General features: G+C 40.3%; 3 protein-coding genes across 3 annotated transcripts in view; 2 read left to right on the top strand and 1 right to left on the bottom strand.

Annotated features, from left to right (window-relative positions):
• The first annotated feature begins 1,060 nt into the window (after positions 1 to 1,060).
• On the top strand, positions 1,061 to 4,279 carry LOC146970392 (peptidyl-prolyl cis-trans isomerase FKBP1A-like). Its single transcript, XM_085803679.1, has 4 exons — positions 1,061 to 1,218; positions 1,310 to 1,357; positions 2,280 to 2,392; positions 3,247 to 4,279. The coding sequence occupies exons 1-4, from the start codon at positions 1,182 to 1,184 to the stop codon at positions 3,370 to 3,372; spliced, it is 324 nt and encodes a 107-aa protein (XP_085659805.1). The 5' UTR covers positions 1,061 to 1,181; the 3' UTR covers positions 3,373 to 4,279.
• A 1,303-nt stretch (positions 4,280 to 5,582) lies between these two features.
• plxdc2a (plexin domain containing 2a) lies at positions 5,583 to 13,341 on the top strand. The gene is made up of 14 exons (XM_085803678.1): positions 5,583 to 5,757; positions 7,552 to 7,778; positions 7,868 to 8,011; positions 8,249 to 8,318; positions 8,561 to 8,683; positions 8,795 to 8,910; positions 8,987 to 9,086; positions 9,209 to 9,304; positions 9,587 to 9,668; positions 10,078 to 10,138; positions 10,252 to 10,483; positions 11,873 to 11,908; positions 12,105 to 12,262; positions 13,126 to 13,341. Exons 1-14 carry the CDS (start codon positions 5,655 to 5,657, stop codon positions 13,339 to 13,341), a joined length of 1,764 nt encoding a protein of 587 aa, XP_085659804.1. The 5' UTR covers positions 5,583 to 5,654.
• Positions 13,116 to 18,882, bottom strand: part of myripa (myosin VIIA and Rab interacting protein a) — a 23,596-nt gene continuing 17,829 nt past the window's right edge. Inside the window, exons 11-17 of the mRNA XM_085803680.1 lie at positions 16,806 to 18,797; positions 16,560 to 16,616; positions 15,895 to 16,074; positions 15,489 to 15,650; positions 14,917 to 15,021; positions 14,728 to 14,788; positions 13,116 to 14,609 (exon numbers count right to left, since the gene is read on the bottom strand). Coding sequence (XP_085659806.1) covers positions 14,581 to 14,609; positions 14,728 to 14,788; positions 14,917 to 15,021; positions 15,489 to 15,650; positions 15,895 to 16,074; positions 16,560 to 16,616; positions 16,806 to 18,797 — 2,586 coding nt within the window. The 3' untranslated portion in view covers positions 13,116 to 14,580. The remainder of the gene's footprint in view (positions 14,610 to 14,727; positions 14,789 to 14,916; positions 15,022 to 15,488; positions 15,651 to 15,894; positions 16,075 to 16,559; positions 16,617 to 16,805; positions 18,798 to 18,882) is intronic.

The raw sequence follows: 18,882 nt of genomic DNA, 5'->3' as shown, positions 1-18,882 counted from the left end.
GGCAAGAATTTTGCATTCTATCCAATGGGGGGAATCACAATATGTATTATAAATCACATTTTTTATTGTATATCTGTTTTTTTACGGAGTTATCAACCTTATCAGTTTCAAGTGAAATTTGTTTGCCAGGCCACTTTTCGCACACTTCTCCTCAGCAGGCTGGATATAAAGCATTGTCCCACCCACAACAGCAACCAGAGACCACTCAAATCAATTGTTTTTTTTCAAGTACAGTTGTAGCAACAATTTGAAATCATTTACAGCCATTGCCTGTTAAAACTTAAAAAGCTAGGAGGCTCAAACCTTAACTGGCTCATTTTACCTGATGGCCCAATTTACCTGATGTCACCCTATATTTCCGAAACGGTTGATTTAAGATTCAAAGTGATTGTTCCCAGGGATGCACAACATCCTAAACTATATATTAGTTGGGGGCATTATTATAATCCCCTTGCTTTAAAGGCAGTTTAAGTAAAAATTGGCACTACTTACCCCGCTCTCCCCTACATGTTGAAATGTTTTGGCTCACGCAAACAAATTATGTGGGGAAAAAAGAAATTCAGTTGCTAAAATATATTTTTTTAAAGCTTCAGTATAGAATATCTCACAGTCAGACAATTAACATTTAAAATTCCTTTAGTTTGAGACTAAATCATATATTTGTGTTGCAGACATAACACTCTCCATTTAATAGCAGACACATGTAAATAGTTTGTATTAGATGTCACGATTTAGTTTAATTTGATAGATAAAAATCCAGGTTATGAAACAGTGAGAGATATGGAACAACATGAATAGGCTACATAACATGTCTCTATTGGCCTGTAATTTAGCATGCATGTTGAATTTGGGGAATAAAACTCAGGGCTGGGCTGTTGCTTGCAACTCTCACTCCTTGTTCTCATTCACATTTTTCCCCTCTTCTACTTCCAGACCAGGCAGGCACCGACATGGAGACTCAACAACACACCCAAACAAGCTCGGGGGAAAAAGGGGGCATTATTTGCACTTGCAAGTCAATGCAGTGCAGTTATAGGGCGAGCCATTGCTTTAAGCCCGACCAGCTCGGCGGAGCATGTGAGACATGTTATAGGGAGCGGGCCAGGCCGACCCCAGTACATGTGACTGAGCCGAGCACGTAGACACACGGAGCTGCTGCAGGGAAGCGTCAGACGGCAACAATGGGAGTGCAGATTGAAACCATCACCCCCGGAGACGGTGAGGATTCATTAATTTTAATCGCGATGAATCGATAGTGTAATATTATATTATATATTTTCTAAATGAAGCGTTTTTCCTCCCATTTTAGGAAGGACTTTCCCGAAGAAAGGACAGAACGTTTCCGTGCACTACGTTGGTGAGACACTTTCACTCACCGTTATATATAGAGTTACCTGCTCAGATTTACACTTTTTATCGATTTAAAACGGAATCCCAACAGATAAAGGGTTTTGTTTTGTTTTTTCACACAGTTTGGAAATATATTTGGTCGCGTTATCTGAGAATTAAACGAGGAAATCGGTGCCACTTGTGTGAATGAAGCTAACGTAACAGCGGTTAGCCTAGCCTAGCCTAGCTTAGCCTATTTTAGCTTAACGTATATTTAGCCTGGCATCGACTGGATTTGGTGTTGAAACTGATAGCCTGGTTTTGCCCTACAGCTGCCAAACAGCCCCCACACAGCTGTACAGCTCATATGGTTATATTATATTTCTTAAACACCGAGGTAGTAAATCAACCGTCAGGCTAGGCTAGGCTAGCCGCCTCCCTTCATGTCCACCCACTGTGCTAAGCTAACTCGAGCTAACGGGCTCCCTGCGCTTCCTGCAACATGAATGAAAAACCACGAGAGACAGCGATGGTCTCTATCCCACAATATCGTCCTACTGTTCCCTTTTTAAATCGACGAAATTGTACCTATTTTTTCACTTTTGTAGTACATTTAACACTAAGTCGTGTTGTGGTTAAGATGCTACCACCACCACACTCAGGATTTAGCAGTTATGCAATCATTATCACAGGGTGTAGGTCTGCACCTACATGGTGTACGTTTATCGAAGATCTGGACTATTTAATCAATCATTTTGCTTGTAAAATGCCAGAATGTAGGAGTAATGTTCTTATAAGTGTCTGTAACCCTTTAGAGTTATGTTAATTAATGGCTCTTAACATTTATGAAATTGGAACGAGGTAACATTTGTCATTTTTGTTTCAACAAGTGAAGAGTATGAGTGAATTAAAAAAAAATCTGTCATAACAAGCATGTTGTTGTTGAACAGGCACCCTGACCAATGGGAAAAAGTTCGACTCCTCCAGGGACCGGGGACAACCCTTCAATTTCAAAATTGGAGAAGGTCAAGTAATCCGTGGTTGGGATGAAGGCGTAGCTCAGGTAAGGACAGGATCATACATTTAAGATACTCGGTGCACCTGTCGTAGAGCACCCATAGGCACGTTAACCTGCAATCAGATTGATAGATAGATAGATAGACCATTTTAAGCAGCTTTCCCAGTTTCCTTTTGTTATCCTCCTGAGGAACAAAAGCTGGCTCTGCCCCTTCTGGTAGATGGCACCAGTCCAGTTAACTGTCCAATGCACACCTGGATATTTATAAATGTGCACCACCTCAGTGGCCCTTCCTTGAACACTGACCGTCTGAAAACTGTCCAAAGTCAGAGGCAGTTCTTGTTGCTTCATTCTCCTCAGGCTGTTGTCAGTCAGATCCCTGTACTCCCCCTCCCGTTCCTGATAATACACCCAGTAGCTGCTAGAAGTACATTATGTATACACCAATGGACTTTCAGGCTTCAACTAATTAGATAACAGACATCCACTTAAATAAATCAGCTTCAGTAGAGACTGCTTGTGCTTGTTAAACATGAGCCCGACGGACTCAACCAAGTAAAAGCTACACACTCCTTGTCAACTCTTTTGGCTTAAGCCCTAGTAGCTATATACTATATAAATAATATCTCATTAACAAACACATACTGAGCACACAGATACGTGTGCACAGTCTGTTTCTCTCTTCAAACTCTTATAAAAACTTGATTCAACATTTTTTCCATTGCCTACAACATGTGTTGAGGCCTCCCTGGCTGCTAGATGCCTCTCTTGTCCGCTTTCTAAGTCACAAATCTGTCATAAATCTCAGCAGCTGGCTGGTCCTCGCTATACAAATTAGCTGCTCAATATTAAAACCGCACAATTTCCTTCATTCAACTTGCTGTTCACCGCCTCCACAGATGAGCGTTGGCCAGAAGGCACTGCTGACCTGCTCGCCGGACTACGCTTATGGCAGCAAAGGATACCCACCCATCATCCCGGGAAACTCCACTCTCATCTTTGAAGTGGAGCTCCTGAGGTGCTGAAGTCTTTTTAAGATGAAAGTTGCTCTTCAGAGGGTCTTTTTTTTTTTTCATTCCACCCACATCTATGAAACAAATAAGTGTTTAATTTAAGGTGCCGTCAGTAGCATTTACGTACATGGATAAATCATTATAATTTTGATATCCTGTTGTAATCGAGACAAATTACAAACATATCCTGTTAATGCAAGTGTTATCATTGGTGCTAAGATGACGCTTTCAAAGGACTTAAATTAAATAGTACAACAGCATGGGAAAGCTCTTCATCGCTTTCTTGCAGGGTTACATGAAACGATCAATAACACTCAGATCAGCCTGCCATCAACACATAATATCTTGTTGATTAATCTGCAGTGCCCATAAATCCAATTATTTGATCTTCACTCTTGTATTGGCCGGTTCGATCTTTGACTTAACTTATTTAATAGCACAAAAGCTAAATAATTCACTTCAGAAAAGTGAACCAGAAACATCTTTGTCCTTTAGTGTTTATTCTAGTGTTTCAGATGTAGTGTGATAATGATTTTTGATGTCAAAATGCACATGTAACACCTTTCACTAAAAAGCATATTTGTATTTTCCATCCATTTATTCCTTCAGTAGATGCATCGAGTCGGCAGCTTAAAAATTTGACACAAGAGACACTTTGTATGTTTAGAAACAATATTGGCTCATGGTTCAATTCGTTCTTCACCCTGCTTGTGTTGCCATTTATAATACAGGGAACAGGTTTTTTAAAACTGGTTCCTTAACACTATTCGGTCTTTTGTCACGTTATAGGCCTGAAGTGCTCTTGTATTGTCATGATTCCTGACATTTTTCTGCTGTTTTTATTTCTTCACTGTATCATCCAATAGAATTTGTCTGATCTGTGGGTATTGCATTCTTGCATTAAAAAAATATACCGTAATACTGTAATGTCTTATGTTTCATTCAGGATCACGTTTCACACTTTGCACACAGCTATATATATGTGTATATATACGTATATGGGGATACATTTATTTTTAGATACAGCCTGTAAACAAATCTGTTCAGGCACTAATAACGCTCAGGAGTTGGTGGTTTATTCATATTAAGAATGATCAAGCCTGTCTTTCCAGGAGGTGCTACAGAAGTGAATGAACTGAAGTGTGTGTTTTTGGCACCACGTTTTGCTATTCACAGAGGTTGATGGGGTTGAAATATTTGACTTGAAGGGATTGTCCCGTCGGGCATTAGTAATGTTATTCATGACAATAATGTTGTCAGACTGGATTGTAGACTGGATTCTGCCCTGTGTGTGGGCAGATTGCATTTCACAATCACCTTTTTAAATGACCAAAAACAAAGCTCTGTTTCTCATACATGAAGAATCCTAATTATAAATAAATATGACTTATATAAATATAATCTTCCATAGAGTGTAGGCATTTAAGTATAAATTTAATGATGCTTTGTGCAAATACAAAAATATTGCAGGATTCAAGCAGGTCCCGACATTAAATCAAAGATATTCAATATACGGATAAATCACAAGATTGAGGTGAACTAGCTTTTATGATCCAGCGACATCTAGTGGGAAAATACTGGATGTACACCAGGGAGCTCTGCTACCTTCACTGGCAATCTGTACAAATTTATGAGGCAGAGCAACTACGGTGAACTATTAGGCCTATTACATTATCAGCAATTTAAATCCAATGTATTTGTTTGATGATTGAACTTTAACAACACGCATTGTTTCAGGTGTTGATTCCAGGTGGATTAATAGGCTACATAAGGGAATCTTTTCAATCAGAAACATGCATTAGGCCTATGATACGACATGAACGTAATTTGTAATTCACTTAAATCAGCACATTTAGTTAGTTGGTCACCCCCTCATAAAATTTATAACAGTAACTGAACACGTTAAAATCAATACGTTATTAATAACACGCTCTTTTTGGGTGTATGATTTAGGAAACTCCGACAGCACTTGAAGGCAGCATCCCTACTCCTACTGTCTCATCAACAGCGAAGTTTATTCCACTGAGGCCGAAGTGGCGCACAGTTGTCTGCGGACAATTAAAAGAAGAAATTAGCCTACGCGGATATTGATATGTTAACAACTTAAATATTGGGCAACACTAACAGTTAGGCTCGCAAAGTGCTGTTTTTCTCTTAATTACACGAGTGTGTGCGTTTTAAAATATATATTTTTTATATATTCCCAGCAGTGAGACAGACGTTGAGGTCTGAACACTTTGCGTCCATTCATGAGTTTCCTTGCGCTCTGAAGGAGTCGGACAGACAGGACGGACATGATGGCGGTGACCGCGACAAAGACAAAGGTTCATCTCATCACCGGACTCGTCATCGTTGTCCAGTTTCAAATCAGTTTCATGAAGCTAAAATCTGCCAACGGTGAGTCACAAGAAATGAACAGTAAAGCTGCATAGAACTGCATGTTGTTTGTGGGCAGGTCAGTTTGCACAAGTATTGCAGCTAAAAAGAAACAAAAACTAGATTTGAAGAGGAAAATATTATTTTCACTATTATTGTTTTTTGTTTTTTTTACTTAATCCCGTCAATTTTATTTTCAATGGAAATATAACCAGCTACATAAATGCCAAACCTATATTAATTCTAGCTCCTGTAATTTTACTGCGTCATATATGCTGTTAGTGTAGGGATTTGCTGGTAACCTAGGTTTTACTCATTGTGCAACAATGTGGCTCCACTTTTGACCATATTATGTTAATCATGATGATAAAATGTACTAAAATGTAAAAAAGTGTTAGGCCTATTACATTTCTGTTCTGCAAGTTAACACAGTAACACACAAACACAGTTTAAGTCAAGTCACGTCACAGTTTATTTATAAAGCACATTTAAAACAACCTACAGTTGTAAAAATACAATATAGTTAATCATAAACACTATAATAAAATAAAAACAGAACAAGGAATAATAACCACTCAATTTAAAATAGTTGTTTGTGTGTTATAAGTGTTGATTACTTCCAACCATCACACTGAGATTTTATTTTGAAGAACCTGATAGGAAGTAGCCTAATAATTAAAGGTGTAATCGGGTGTTGCTGTTGCAGCTTTGATTGTTTGTGCTGGAATTTATAAACTGTATTAATCCTAAACGATAAATATAAAGTTACTGTGCCTTATTTAATTCAAGTTAGCAGTGATTACAATCAGTGATTTAGTTACTGCTCTGTGTTGACATCGGCACCACTGGTCAGATTATGCAGCACGTCACACCGACACACAGGTGGACGGTTGTGAGGACACCCTGAGAGAGAAATATAGACACAACACCCACTGCTCCCCAGCCTCACATGGCTGGTCCTGGACCTGCTGGTGTGAAGAATGTGAAGCATGTCTTCACCCTCTGCTGTGAAGAGAGGAATTAGGACGCACTGTTGTCACTGGAGAGCCAGAACGACGGACGGATGGACGGATGGGGGAGGAATTTTTCATGTGAGAAGATGCAGGGATTAGTTAACTGATGTCTGAGATGTTCAGGGACATGTGCACATCTAGCATCCCTTAACATGCAGGTTTCCCTCTTCAGTAGCGTTATGGTTGTTGAAAAATATAATATCTAACACAAAACTTGTGTGATATTTTTCCTTTTTTTCCCCAACCTTCATTAAATCTCGAAAATCATTGAGAGCCCTCGTTTTCAATGATGTGGAGAGTCAAGACAGATATTTACAACACAATATACTGTGCAGATAAGACAACAAAAACACAGCATACATTTTGGAAAACAGTTACATTCATTTACAGTTACATTCATAGACAGAGGAGTTTGTTATCATAGTTTTAAACTGACCCGGAGACACAAGTGTACGTTTATAAGTGTGATTTTAATGTTAGTTAAAGTTATTCCAGGTGGATGCAGCAGAAAAACTAAAAGCAGTTCTTCCAAATGAGGTGTTTGTCCATGTAATTTTGAGTGTCAACCAGTTACTTGAGTAAGTTGAGAATGAGACTGATTTAGCAAGGAGGTAAAACATGATGGCATTTTTCCAATTAAATCTTTATAAATAAATAAAAGAGAACCACAGTTGGCTGTTTATGTCACGACTTTTTGTGAGACATCAGACCAAAGTAGTATCTGTGTTGCATTAGACTTCATGTTGTTAGTGTGAATCCTTGTCCCTCCTTATCCCCCTGCCCTTTGTCTTTGATTCCTCAGGAGTCCACCGTAGCGATGCACAAGGACCGCCGTCTCCAGAGGGAAAGCTACATGTAAACATCGGGAGTCACAGGCCCAGGGAGAGGAGGTGGGTGTCCCGGCCCAGGTCTGGGGGCCCGGGCTGGGCTGCAGGTAAGAGAGACCACTACAGAGACCGGTACCAACCAGAGGAGTCCGCCTCAGACCTGCTTATGGAGGAGGGACATGACAACTCCACGCAGATTGTGGTATTATTTTTTTCATTTCATTGTCTACTTACATGATAAACGGTTCTAATAAAGGATAATAAATACCCATACCTATATTTTTTTGGCAGGACAACGATCACGCCTACTACACATCTAAAATCTACGGCCCTGGAGATGCAGCCAGTAAAGAGCTGTGGGTGAACGTTGACGAGATGGAGGAAGACGAGGCGAAGGTCCGTGGCTTCCTGTCCAGCTCCCACAGACAGGCTGAGGTATGAAATCAGCAAATGAATAAATGGCACAGTTGCTGTTTTTGCACAAACCCTAGCTGCTGAATTAAACTCGACTTACATAAGAATTGTTCATCAAAGCAGTGCAGCTTCTAGGATAGATTGCATTGGTGCTTATAACGAGTTCACTTTATTTTTCTTGCTTACATGCTGTATAGTGGTGTTTAATCATCTGGACCATACAGCTGATATTGCACTTTGTTTTATATTTGCTTCCAGAGAGTGAATCTTTCCTTTGATTTTCCTTTCTATGGTCATATACTCAAAGAAATCACAGTGGCAACTGGAGGTGAGTCACACACAGAAGTATTTTCTAACATTGAGTATTTAATCTCGTTTTGTGCCACAAATATAAAATAATTGATGTTTGTATTATTACACATATTGTTTATATTATTTTATGATGAATTATGTCATTGTTTAAGGAGACACACCTGTATCACAGCTTTCCTTTGATTCTTTTCTTTATTTAAATGTTTTCCTACCCAAGTTAAGTATCTATTCAAACCTCTGCATGTTTGTCTCTTCCAGGTTTCATCTACACTGGAGATATAATCCACCGGATGCTCACAGCCACTCAGTACATCGCCCCCCTGATGGCAGACTTTGACCCAAGTCTTTCGAAAAACTCCACTGTGTTTTACTTTGACAATGGTTAGAAAAACAGTTATTCACAACCCTGTGTTTTTTTTTGTCTTATGAGGATCTTCTGTATAGTATGTTTACTAAATATAAGTGTGGTGTGTGTTCATGTCTTCCCTTCAGGAACGGCATTGGTGGTTCAGTGGAACCAGATTCACCTCCAGGACGTCGGTCTGGGAACGTTCACATTCCAGGCCGCTCTGCACAGCGACGGACGGATTGTGTTTGCATACAAAGAGGTGACTTTTCCCCCTTTTTACATTGTGGTTCGGTTTTAATGTTAAATTATTTTAATCAGCTCTTCATTTTTTATAGATTCCTGTTGACGTCAGTGAAATCAGCACTGAGAATCATCCCGTCAAAGTGGGTTTATCAGATGCTTTTGTAGTTCTTCATGACATAGAGCAGATCCCTAGTAAGTGATAGATTTGTCCTATAAAATCTTTATAAAAAAATACTATTAGCCACATTTTTCAACAGAAATACAGTCATCAATGATTTACACATCTATTCACATCTTTCTTTTACATGCTCCAGATGTTCGAAGGAGAACCATCTATGAGTATCACAAAGTTGACATTTTCAAGTCCAAAATCTCCAACTCTACAGCTGTGGAGATGATTCCTCTCCCTAGTAAGTTTATCTACTTAATAATAGATGGCAGAAAATATTGTCTGTGCACTATTCACTGGCAAACCTAATCTTTTTTTTATTTTCAGAGACAGTCAAATAGTGAAAAAAAAAAAAAATAGAAAGAAATGAAAGTAAAACAAGAAAGTATACAGAAACTGATAACAGTAGCTGCTTCAAGTGAGCTCTACCCTGCAAGACATTCTGTCAAAATGCATTCAGGTTGTATTTTCTGAGGCCAAAGCCGTCCCTTCCTCTTGACTCTTCTCTCATCTTTATTCTCAGCATGTCTCCAGTTCTCCAGCTGTGGTCCATGTGTCACTTCTCAGATTGGCTTTAACTGCAGTTGGTGCAGTCGGCTACAAAGGTAAACTGGAAAAGCATGCAGAGAGTGCACACCACTGAGAGGGCTGCACATTCCTCTAAATGTCATTTAATAATGGCTAAATGTTTATAATAATACACATCCTTGGAAAATCATGGCCGAAGGCAGCAACAATATGAGTAATACTTGTTTTAATGTCTTTTTTTCTTACTGTTGCAGTGGAATATAAATAGTAATTACAGTGTAAGTGATGATTGTCCACCCACCCATTTATTCAGATCAGTTTAATTTAACAAAAATAAAGTCATCCAACTGCAAAACTCTTTCCGGTTGGATCAAACACTGTAAATACAATCTATACGAAGCAGTCATTATATATTTGTAAATGAAGCAGTTGTGGTTAAGCTCTCCATACTCTCTATGCATTAGTCACATGTACTTCCTTCCTCAGATGCTCCAGTGGCTTTGATCGTAACCGGCAGGACTGGGTTGACCTCGGCTGCCCGGAGGAGGTTCTTTTGCATTTTACTAAATGTTTGTAGAGTTAAAGTTTAAGATAGGACTGAATCATATTTCAGTATTTCTGCACAAAAGAAGATTATACCGATCTGTCTTCTCTGTCCAGAGACGGGATCCCCGGTGTCTCCGGAAAACAGACGTCACCAACTCCACATCTCGCCAGCTGACACATACGACCACTCCCGTTACAGCGACCACGGTGCAGCAGCAGAGGACTTCCAGCATGACCTCCTCCCCCACTGGCAGGATTTCCATCACCACCAACCCCTCAACACACAGCAGCACAAGCAGAAGAATAATATCCACGCCACAGCCCCCGACCAGCAAACCTGCAGAAGGTAAGGTGGCAAACGCTGGACAAGTCGTCTGTAGTGAACTGATATCAGCTCAGGACAGGCGTCATTTCCATCTCATGGATTAGTGTTTGTTGTTGTGCACAGTTTCCACACCGGCTGAGTTCTGTAAGGCCTGAGAGTGTCGGGGTCAAGTGGTCAGCTATTTCCCAGGCCTCTGTTAGGTCATAGCTAAGCGTATACAGTGCCATGTTAAATACTGCATAGTGTCCTCAGCTACTGAGGGACGACTGGATATATGTGCATCACTGTGGTCTGTTATTTTTGGCTGTAGTAGCTATTGTTTGTAACATGAAAGGAATATGACGTCCTACTCAAACAAAAGCAAAGCAGATATTCTACCCAGAGAAAAATACTCACATGTTTGTTGAATTTAATATTTTTCCCCAAAGACCATTGACATGGCTGAGAGTTAAGTTGTAATTGTTCACTGAGTGTAACAATGTTGGAAGCCACATGAGAGGAAGATGGACAAGATGGACGCTAAAATTACTGACTTAAAGGGATAGTTCAACATTTTGGCAATTTGGCCCATTGCCATAATCCCTAATAGTTTTAGGAGTAGGTTCATTACCTTTAATTGTCGGTGCATGTTGTTTTTAGAACCGTGGAGCAGAGCCGTGAGCTGCTCAGAGCTACGCCACGGAGGCTAATGGGATTTCTTGGTTTCCCTCATCAAACTCATCAAATACACAATCTAACAACTCCAAAACGCTCTGGTGGACAAGTTGTAACCTGCACAATTACCACGCTACGAAATAATAACAGAACGTTACGAGTTGTTTTATAGGTAAATTCATGAAAAACCACTGATGCGCTTTCTCGTTGGGGACAGTTTTTCAGCAAGCAGTCTCTGCATTTACCTAAAAAACAACTCTGTCTCGTAATGTTGTGTTATTATCTCATAGCGTGGTGAATGTGCAGCTCACAACTTGTCCACCAGAGCGTTTTGGAGTTGTTGGATTGTGTATTTGATGAGTTTGATGAGAGAAACCAAGAAATCCCATGAGCCTCCGTAGCGTAGCTCTGAGCAGCTCACGGCTCTGCTTGGCCATTCTAAAAATAGTTTGCACCGACAATTAAAGGTAACGAACCTACTGCTATGACTATAGGGATTATGGCAATGGGCTAATTTGCCAAACATGTTGAACTATCCCTTTAAATCAAAATTACTGACTTAAAGAACTACTGTAATCACATAACAAGTGCTCAAAAAGCTACTAAACTATTAGTAAAATGTAACTGGTGTCTTGGACATGCATTTTTTTTTTATCCTGAGATGTTTTTCATATCGTCACAGGACAAACAAATAAAAATGCATGCGATGATTAACATCCAAGTGAATGTCATTATGTTTTTGTTTTGTTTTTCTAGATAACACTGAGATTTCTTTGCACATCAAAGAAGCATGTAAGTCATTTATTGTTATCTGCTTTACTGAGCATCTGGGTTGATAAATGATCTATGGAAGAGCTCATAACACTGCAACTTGATGTGTGTGTTTTTAGTATCGGGCGAAAACTTGATTATTAACTTGGTTTTGTAACTTTCAAACTGCATCACCTGGAGTCTGACTCACCAACGTGTGACCCTCACCCTTCTACAGCAGGAGACAAGGAAAGCGCAGGAGACAGTGAGGAGCGGCTGCAGATCGGTCTCCTGGCAGGCATCATCCTGACGATGGTCGTCATGGCAGCAGCCGTCCTCTTGTCCCTTTATGTGTACAACCACCCCACCTCCAGCGCCAGCCTCTTCTTCATGGAGGTCAGTGTCTAACTTGGTACAAACCGTCTGGAACAACTGAACTCCTCAAGTTACCAGAGTTTTTCATTTTAGGTTTTCATCTTCCTTCGCAATTTAAATAAAAAAGAGAAAAAAAGCAGCGACCACACAAATCCTTTTAAACCAAATCAGCGTCCTACCTCGAACTGCTTCCACACATTTCCAATCTGGTGTCAACATTGTGTGTTTTATACTGTTTTATTGCTGTTTTCTAAATTTTATTTAATTCTGACTTTGCTTTATGTTATGATTTTTAAAGTGTAAAGTGTTTACGAGCATTTGTAAAAGCGCTTACAAATAAAAGTTATTATTATTTATTAGTATTTTGAACAAACCTCAGGGAAAGCAGCAGGAGCAGAGCAGTGTGTTATGACTTTGAGGTAAAACAAAAAACAAAACAAGCAAACCATTTGTGTTTGGAGCCATGATTTCTTTTAAATGAAAAAAATATCCACATTAGATTCTTCTAGTTAATTGACAGCTGATAAACAACAAACTGGTGGGTTATGACCTCCAATCAGTGCAGAGTGTTGACTGACTGGTTGAACTGAGAGCAAGACATTTTGACAGCAACTGCAAGATTACCAGAAAACCTTGTATGAATACTCGATTCTTAAATGTTGGCGACCCCCTTCAACTTTCAGGGGGCACTACGTACTTTCTTTAGCAGCATCAAAATGCATCAAAGTGTCAAAATGGGTAATTGATCATTTTCACCAGTTTGGATCAGAAATAAATAATTTATATGGATTTTATAATAACTTTTTGTTTTCTTATGCTATATCCAAAGTTTCCTTTATCAGTCCCACTTGTGTTTCAGTTTTCCTTCCTTCCTCCCCCCACAGCGACGGCCGACCCACTGGCCAATCATGAAGTTCAGGCGGGGGTCCGGTCGGCCTTCGTACGCTGAGGTGGAGGCTCCAGGACAGGACAGAGACAGCACAGTGGTCATCGACCCCAAACAGTCTTTTGTCATGTCGGACAGAAGAGAGAGCGAACAGAAAGAAGGATTCATAGTCCCCGATCAGAGAGAGCGCTTCCTGTTCTCAGAGAGCTCCTGACCAAAACTACGTTTCCCACAAGACCTTTGGGACAGAGCTGGTACTCTATTATATGATGTGAGTTAGTGTTCCTTCTTTGAATGCTGATGCATTTCTCACCTAAGCTGTTGCTCAGATTTATTTTCAGGACAGGATCCAAGCATTCAAAGAGAGAGGAGGAAACTGACTACAGATTTTATGCAACAGTCTGGCTTCATGTTTGTGTTTGCTCTGTGAGCCACAGAACTGTTTTCACTCAATGGAAAAAAGTACTTGGATGTTTTTTCTTTGCTCAGGTCATTCACTCGTTTACTGCAGAATGTTTGTTTTGAGATCATTTCTCTCAAAGACGGCCGATGTTTTTCGTTCCCACACCTACTTCACAAGGAGGAATGTCATATTTGGGTGTCACTTCCTCATCTCAAAAATACAGTATAAATTCCTCACCATAACACCTAGGGGAAGGCAGGGTACACAGTGTGTTCAGTGCTTTTCATCCGAGAGCACAACATCTGTTTGCAACTCAAGATATTTTTTTATTTTCTGTACTCAAAAATAAAGGCAGAAAACAGCATTTACTGATTGCTTTGCTGTACAAATATGTACACTACAACATACACAACCAAGATAAATACAGGTTTAATTTATCTATAGTATTAATTTCACACATGACACAGTCTCCCAACTTTTCTAACATGCTATTATTGTTCCCATGTATATGTAATCTGTATATTTATGATATACAGTAAAAACTCTATTTTTTATAACTTTATTCATCAAAAAGTTAAATACAACTAATGGCGTTAAAATGAAGTCCATAAAAGTTGAATTATTTTTACACATACTGTGTATTATAATATTTCCACCAGAGTTATCTACTTGTTTGAAAATCTAAAAGTCAAGTGCTAGTGATTTTCTTGTTGTGACATTTAAATATCTGAGGTTCATCTGCTCTGTCTTTTTATTTGGTTAATTAATGCTGCTAAAATTTCATTGTTTGGCCTCTAATCTGAAAATAAAGTCATTTCATTTACTGAACATTTCTGACAAGATGATACTAGAATCAATGATCTGCTGTATTATCAGTGACATACCACACATCTACACAAAATCTATGTTCTGTCTTATTTGAGGCATGTTAAGTGTAGGGTTAAATTAAGGCAAATGGTATCTATATGGATCATTTAAGACCGGCCTGTAGGCTGCAGAGTCACAGGGGGAAAGGCACTGCTGTGTTGGAGGTACTGCAACGATCCTGGATCAGTCATTTAGGTGATCGTTTTTATGATCTGAGAGAATCAAACAAACGGGAAAAGGAATATGCATTAATGTGTCCAAAATACCAAACTAACTTTAAAATACTAGTATCGTTCTTGTCATTGTATTTAGTCAAATAATGTGACTTACCCTTCACTGGCGGTGCAGGTAGTCGCCTCCTCAGTTGTCTTGATGAGTCCAAGGTGACTGGCTGTGGGAAAAAAAACATTAGTGTTTTTTATTTGTGCACATGGTGTTTGACATACAAACATTAGTTACAGTGAATCTGATAAGTACAGTATGTTTCTAATAATATGAAAACGAATACAGGCATCGTACCATGACTGGAATGGTCTTGGTCTTAGTGAAGCGTGACTCTGACTGTGTGTCCACTTCCAGGCCTGCGCTCTTCAACGCTGCGATTCTTGCAGAGATGTCACAAATCTACAGCAACAGTAACGCAAACAAGTTACACAGTGACCGATGACTGCAGTGTTTTCATTCACGTTTTTAAAGACTCTGCACCAACGTATCACAATAACCCAGGTTTGATATATATGGAACAGAGATTTATATACATATCAACATCAGTAAAAAAGTAAGTGTTGTTTAAAAAAAAAAGGGAGAAAAAAAGCTAAAAATGCTTATAGCAGTGTAATTAGACGTCAGTTTTCTTAAGTAAGTTTTGCCAGTGTGTCAGTGACCTCCTGATCTGTCCTCCAACATCTCCCTCAGTCCAAATTGTCCAGTGACAAAGTAGCATTTCATTTGCCACCCCAGAAGAAAAACCTTTTCCAACATGGAGCCTTGGTAAGTATACAAGTCTAATGATGAGAAGCAGAACAGTTTTCTAATCTCTTAATGTTCCACTTTACATCTCAAATTGGTGCATTGGTGCAGCTTCTACCCACCTGTAGTTCAGACTGTTGGACCTTGGCAGCTGCTGATGCCACCTGCTCCTCCAGGAAGGACAGCTCCATGTCGGATGTGGAGCTGCAGATTCCCCTGGCACACTCCTCGAGGTCACTCAGCTCCGCCTCCAGACTGTACACCGAGCCAGCGGTCACGTACACCTGAAGCATGTCCAGCACAGCACAGGGCTTCACTTTAAAATAAGGTATTTTACAGAGAAGAGAAACCAAAAGTGTATATCAACCTGAAAATGTGTAGAATGTGATCTCTTAAAGACTGAATGTACTAATAGACACTACATTTTTAACTTTTTATGGATTTTTTTTTAACAGTAGGATTCATGTAAGACAAACGAAGGTTTATTGTTTTGAGATACAATGTAAACTGAGATGAAACCAAACGTACGTTCTCCTCCAGTCTGGAGAACTGCTGATCCAGTTTGTTGAGGTCAGTGTTGGGGGGCAGGAAGGTGGGGGAGTGCCGGGTGTTGTCTTCCCCCTCGGCTTCCTGCAGCAGCTCCTCTGTGGCGTTAAGCACCTTCAGCACCTCAGTAGTGATGCTGCGCAGAGACACCGCTGAATACCTCTACAGTACACACACATACAAAAAGACAGTTTCTTAAAAAAAAGACTGGCATTTTAGTAAAAACATGATATTTTACATTACCGGTTTCCAACTTTGTCCTCTTGGTTTTTAATTCCTAACAAAGTTTGACCATAATGTTGCATTTCTTCTACTTTTTTTAAAACTCTAGATAAACACTGATTATAAAACCAGGTCAAGTCTGCAGGATTCAGATTATAATCGGACTCTAACACTTGGATAAAGTTTTGTGAAATGGATAAGCAGCAGTTTTCAGGTTGAGCCACACACTTGCCCGATAAAGGCAGAAAAATGTCCGTCACATAATAGAAGGTCTGTGTCTGACAAGGCCATGTGAAGAACAGGATATTGAAAAAAAGAAGATGCATGAAAGAAATGTTAGTGTAAAAAGTGCAAAAGATCATTAATAACCATTAATCAGCATTAAACACTGTTGTGTAACTACAGCAAAGCAAGTTGATTCTCACCTGCTCCAGAAGAGAGGATATAAACTGAATAGTTTTGTAAAGCTCCATGTCGCTACCCTACAGCCGACAGAGAGAGGGAAGGAGACAGGACAGAGCGGTAATGGTTAGCTGACCAGTTAGTAGGTTAGTTGCAGTGCAGTGAATATTTAGCAGCTCCTACAGCCACGTCCATGTTGTTAAACTGATCGATGACGTCTACGTTACTCAAGGAAAAGGATCGTGCAGAGGATGAGCTGCGGTGCTTACGTTCTGAATCTCCTCTGGTGACAGAAAACCCTCCCGTGGAGACGATGGGTCGCTCCGCTCCGAGTCATCCCCACTTTTTTCTTTGGTTTCCTCCATTTTTCCTTCTGCATCGTCTTGTTCCTCATCATCCACCTCTATTGCCTTTCCCGTCTGTTGAGCCTGATTTGTCTCAAATGCTAAATTTTCTTTTTCATTTCCATCCATCATCTCTCCACTCTCCTTTTTTCTGAAACTCTTTTCTCCAGTTTGCTCAGTAGTAATTTCTCCTGCTGTTTGTCTCCCAGCTGACACTGACGTCATGTTGTAGTATCGATTCTCAGTCTCTTCTGCACTTCCTGTCTCCTCTGATGCATTTCTACTTTGTGCTTCATCATCCTTTAAACTCCTCTCTCTCTCTTTTTTAACACTCTCACCTGTCTTTACTTCCTCTAAATCTCTCTTTATTCTCCCGTTTTCTGCAGCTTTATCCTTTAATGTCTCTACCTGCATGTCATCCAGGGTCATCATCAACATGCTGCTGATTATTCTAGCAAATTCTGGGTCTTCCTCTTCACTGTCCGCTGCTGCTTCCCAACTCCTCTGACCCTCTTTGTTTTCTTTAAACTTGTCCTGTCCTTGGTTTTTGTCCGGCCGCTTTGCCTCTGGCTGATTTTCGCGTTCCTCTCTTGTCTCGTTGGGGTGGATTACGTCCTCCGTTTTCTCTGATTCCACCACTGATTCCAGTTTCATCTCTTGTCCTTTCTGTGTCTCTTTAGCTTTCTCAGCCTCGTCTTCACATAACTGCTCCTCTACTACTAATGTTTCTCCCTCAGTCTTTCCTTTTACTGTCTCTAAGAAATCTCTCTTCTCTCGCTCTGTTTTGCTTTGTTGGACGTCATCTATCTTAATCTGACCATCCAAAACGTTCTCAGCTGTTTCCTTTTCATCACTACTCACAGTCTTTGTTTCCTTAGTTTCATTTCTCAAATCAAACATCTTCACATCCAGAACTCCAAATGATTTCCTCCTCTTCACTGCTCCTTTCCACACGTCTTCCATCTCAACGCTGCTCTCGGTTCCTCTCTCATTCACCTCCTGCTCTCCATCTCCCTCGTTCTTTCCCAATCTATCCAGCTCATCCTCAGTGGAGGAAAACTGAGAGGCGCTGACCAGACTGACCAGATCGCGCAGCTGAGCGGCCTGAACCGTCTTCTCTGCCTGTATCCACAGCGATCCGTCGTCTATAGCTCCCCCTCTTTCTTCTCCTCTGCCTGCTCTGTCCAACTCGTCCTCTGTGGACGAAAACTGGGTGGCGTTGATTTGTTTAGCTAATCTGCACACTTTCACAGCCAGCTCCTCGTTCTTCCTATCCTCCCCCTCCTCTTCTGTCCTGCTCTCTTCGATGCCAACTCTGTCCAGCTCGTCCTCCGTGGAGGAGAACTGTGTAGCTCTGACTTCTTTTTCCAGCTGACAGAGTTTATAAGTGAGTCCTTCTGTCTTTTCCTTCTCCTGCTCTCTGTCGTCCTCCATATCTTCATCCCATTCTCCTTCACTCCGGCCAGCTCTGTTTAAATCGTCATCCGTAGAGGAAAAGTACGTCAGCCTGGACTGTGCAATGAGCTTGTATAATCTGTGTTTCATCTCATCTTCATCTTCTTCCAAATCTCTCTCTTCATCTTTCTTATCCTCCGTTCTTACTTCATCCAAGTCGATCTCCATCTCCCACAGCCTTTCATCATCTTCACCTCTATCTTCATCTCCTTGGCTGTTTTCCTCCCTCCGTCCATCATCCCCAGAATCCAAGTCTTTGTCAAATACTTCATGAGCAGAGGAGTCACAAACTGCGTCTACTAGCTGTTGTAGTTTTGACCTGAGCTCCTTGCTCATCTGACCGACTGCAGGTTCGGTCATGTCGCTGTCGAGGTCAAAAGATTCAGATGTTGTGGCACCAGAAGTCAAAGTGTCAGACGTCACGCCGTCAGAATTCGGTTGTGATGGGTTGTCGTCAAAATCCTGTGAAAAGAGAAAGTGTGTTAGTGTATTATTTTACTTTATACGCCAAATCTTACACCTTCTTACAAAAAACTAAATAATCTTA

The sequence above is a fragment of the Trachurus japonicus genome, chromosome 17 (genome assembly GCF_045865225.1).
Source record: "Trachurus japonicus isolate A0001 chromosome 17, Traja_1.0".
Classification (NCBI taxonomy): domain Eukaryota; kingdom Metazoa; phylum Chordata; class Actinopteri; order Carangiformes; family Carangidae; genus Trachurus; species Trachurus japonicus.
This window is presented reverse-complemented; position numbering and strand designations above follow the sequence as displayed.